This window comes from Rhinichthys klamathensis, unplaced genomic scaffold (assembly GCF_029890125.1).
Source record: "Rhinichthys klamathensis goyatoka isolate OS25496 unplaced genomic scaffold, OSU_Roscu_1.1 h1tg000027l_1, whole genome shotgun sequence".
In the NCBI taxonomy this organism is placed as follows: Eukaryota; Metazoa; Chordata; class Actinopteri; order Cypriniformes; family Leuciscidae; genus Rhinichthys; species Rhinichthys klamathensis.
Window position 1 is genome coordinate 1,405,941 of NW_026606577.1, and position 3,927 is coordinate 1,409,867.

At 36.6% G+C, this 3,927-nt stretch overlaps 1 protein-coding gene across 1 annotated transcript; it reads right to left on the reverse strand.

The window, feature by feature from the left end:
• On the reverse strand, positions 1–3,180 carry gltpb (glycolipid transfer protein b). The gene is made up of 5 exons (XM_056244143.1): positions 3,055–3,180; positions 2,284–2,342; positions 2,035–2,168; positions 460–610; positions 1–196 (listed from the first exon to the last, which is right to left on the reverse strand). Exons 1-5 carry the CDS (start codon positions 3,155–3,157, stop codon positions 14–16), a joined length of 630 nt encoding a protein of 209 aa, XP_056100118.1. The 5' UTR covers positions 3,158–3,180; the 3' UTR covers positions 1–13.
• Between the last annotated feature and the right edge of the window lie 747 nt (positions 3,181–3,927).

The window sequence follows — 3,927 nt, forward strand, 5'->3', positions numbered from 1 at the left end:
TCTTTAGGATGTTTCAAACTAAGTAGTCCAGTTCAGCATTCATTACGGAATACATTTCATAAATGGCATCTACAGTTGCAGTGAAGTTTATCAAGAACTGGCGAACTTTTGTTAAGCATTCCTCCTCTGCAACTTCTTGATCCTTGGATAAAGCTTTAAGGAAATCTGACCTGCATGGTGCAGCATACTGGGCAGCCTACAGCAAAACCAAACAAAATTGCTGGGTAAGCAAGCAATCATTGTCTCAATAAAAAAGCGATACGTTATTACAGATGACCCACATTTTTTGACTACATTCCATGACTTTTCAGTTGATTATGATCACTGGATTTTTAAAAGTATATTTACTGAGTATGTTTACAAGATAATTTCATTTACAAGACTTTTCCACGCCTCATTACATGCAAAACAAAATGACATCCCCATCTTGCCATGCACACAGTTACTGAAAACACCCACCTTGAAAACTTTCTGGACAATCCAGCCGTGATACCTCTTGAGGGCTTGGTCATAAGCTTTAGTGATATTGATGCGGATAAGATTGGGATTGTCCTCATCTCTCTCCCCATCCACTAGACTTTGCAGTAAAATCTGAATGAACCGCAGACCTCTGAGGAAAACACTGGTGATATTGTCAAACAATTTATGAAAAATCATAAATTGATACATACATAGTATATTTTTATTAAAGCTGCACATTTAACACATTAAATCCAATACGTAGCAGACATGTTTTCCTCCCCAAACCAGTTTAAGGTTAGGGTGTAGGGTATGTTTAGGGGTTAGTATCTTTTGTAGAATTATGTTGGTGATCAGCAAGCTTAGTCTCAACACCCACATGATCTTGTTCCCAGATAATGATTCACAATTCACCATGGTCTCAACTTTAGGTGCGTTCACGTCATGTAGAAATTGCTGTAATTACGAGATTCCGACTTGTAAAAAGCTTTCACGTCCTTGTAAGGCTGGTTTCACTACAGTGACCCAAACTGGGAAAACTGCTTATTTAATGAATCGACAGCCCATTGGCTAATCTTTAACATGTTTGCTTTTAAAGCTTGCTTTTCTGTTTTATAAGAGAAGTCACGGGCAATTGCAGGACAGGTATGATTACGTTTACGGCATTTCTCCTCCATTTCTATGGTATCAGCAAGAGTTATTGATGCGCCGCTAGATTAAATATTTCACAATGTTACATTTTGTTAATTGCATTTTATAAATAAAATAATGCAAACATTTTTCAATACCTCTAATAAATCACATTTTGCTTAGTAAAGTTCAGGCTTTGTAAATCACATAAATAAAAATTTTCCTGCAGAATTGTGGTCTATTTTAATAGCCTACAAAAATGAGATTCTCAATTTATTTAGTGATTTGTTGTATTAGATATAAAATCAGAAGAAACAAAGACATGCAGAAAATGTGACTAAAGGGATAGTTCACTTTGAAATTAATTTTTGATATGTTTTAGCTTACCTCAAGGGCATCCAAGATGTAGGTGTCTTTGTTTACGCAGAAGTTTCGATTTTGATATTTTTAGGTCAAACCGTTCTTGTCTGTCAGTCATATAATGTACTGTAAGTACACATTGATGGCCTAAGACACGAAACGAGCAGTTTGTGTGAGAAAACGAACAGTATTTATATCGTTTTTACCTCTTGTAACCACAGCCACGTCCAAGTGATCTGAGGGCGCGGGCGCTTCGGTCTGTGTGTTACAAGAGGTAAAAACGATATAAATACTGTTCGTTTTCTCACACAAACCGCTCGTTTCGTGTCTTAGGCCATCAATGTGTACTTACATTTACGAGTCATTAAATCATGTTTAATTTGGACTTCTCTGTGCATGCTCTTTGAGGTGGTGACCATAGACCTGCATTATATGACTGACAGACAAGAACGGTTTGACCTAAAAATATCAAAATCGAAACTTCTGCGGAAACAAAGACACCTACATCTTGGATGCCCTTGAGGTAAGCTAAAACATATCAAAAATTTATTTCAAAGTGAACTATCCCTTAAGTGAACAAATTACCTCTTTAACCACATAAGCGCCAGCGTGGCTCCAACTTTAGGCCACTCTGAGCCATAGATGCTTTTCTCAATTAACAGTATCTGCTGAAGAGTCTCATACTTCACTGGATCCGAGTCATAGACAGCTTTAATTTTCTAGTGAGAATTGGGAAGCATTCAGAACACACAAGGCATTTCAAAGGCATTTGATATAGGAAGCATCCTTAAAGACTGACTAATGAACACATACTAGCTTAGCCCTTAGACTTACTGTGATGTTTCCATTTATGTCAGCCTTAATTGGTGCAAAAACCTTGGAACCCAGGCAATCTGCAACGTAATTTTATAAAACACATTATAACAGCTAATCCTGACATTATACAATTGTTTACAAATGTGAAACAGCTATTTTGGAGTGCTGTGTATAGGTAGGTACCAAGAAAGTTGTAGCCATCTGGTAAACAAACTGTTCATCCTGTTCTACTAAAACTATACTAAACTACTTACTGTACTAACTAGGATACTAAAACTATAACTAGACAGGCCTAGAATAAAATGCTATGAAATATATCAAACGTTAAATAACAGGAATTCACTTAAACAACATTTATTGTACCCATATTCTGATCACTTCAGGCCAGGGATCAGGAGGAATTTTTCCCAAGGCTATTTTCTGACCCTGGAACAGTGATAAAAGCGAATGGTATTTTGGCACCACCGTGTGGTTAAAGGAGGTATTCATCCGCGCTGCCTAAATAGTAGCCTATCAGTTTGGTTTTGTCCACGGCGTTCAATGTTTAATGAGCCCCTTGTTGTTTATAACACAATTTTGGACAATTCAGACATTAAAAATTCAAACTGAAATGTCAAATGTGAAAGGCAATATCGGGGAGAGAAAGATTGAATGTCCAAAATTGCTTTCATTGTGTTTCCCCCAGTAGTGATTCTATTTTAAATCAACTTCGGTATTTAATATATAGGCCTTAAGATATATTTTTTGTAACTTCGCATAATTGAGTCACACATACAAGTTACGACTCACCAAAAAAATGTGGCAGATGAGAAACTGACTCCAGAAATGTTTTCGTGGCGATCTCGTTGGTGTCTGGCAGCGGCGCAAACTGCTGATCCAGCAAAAGTGCCATCACAAAACATGTAAATAATGCTAGCTGCTGAAATCTTGAGGCTTTTTTTAATTATCAAAGGTTCGCCAGCGTTCGTTTCTAATTTAAATTCTTCCAGAATGTCTTGAAAAAAATATTCAACAGGTGAGGGAGAGTTACTGACAAATTGACCGACTGAAGCAAACCCGACGTGAGTTCAGTCAGTCACCGCAGTGAGGCCACAGCGTTAATAAATCATGACCGCATTTTAAATACCCTTCCTACTGACAAATGGCATTCTACAAATAATTCAATAGGTTATACCCCGTTATAGGCTTAAAACACTTAAAACCTTATCTATAGACCTTGTGGCAATTTAGTGCAACAGAGCTGCTTAAAAGGATATCACAAAAAAAAAAAAAAAAAAAAATTTCTGTCATTTACTCCCCCTCAAGTTGTTCCAAACCTGTATGAATTTCTTTCTTCTGCTGAACATAAAAGATATTTTGAAGATAGTCGGACCAAACAGTTGAAGCGCCCCATTGACTTCCATAGTATTCTTTACCCATAACTAATATGAAAGTCAATGCATCAATTGTTTGTTTACCCATATTCTTCGAAATTTCTTCTTTTGTGATCAGCAGAATAAATTCATACAGGTTTGAAAGAACTTGAGGGTGAGTAAAACATGAGTTTTTTTTTTTTTTTGGGTAAACTATCCTTTTAAGTTTTTGATGTCATTCTACAGTACATGCAAATAGGCCTAATTCATGAACATGCATTTACAAAAAAATGACAAGCGGTAGCTTGAG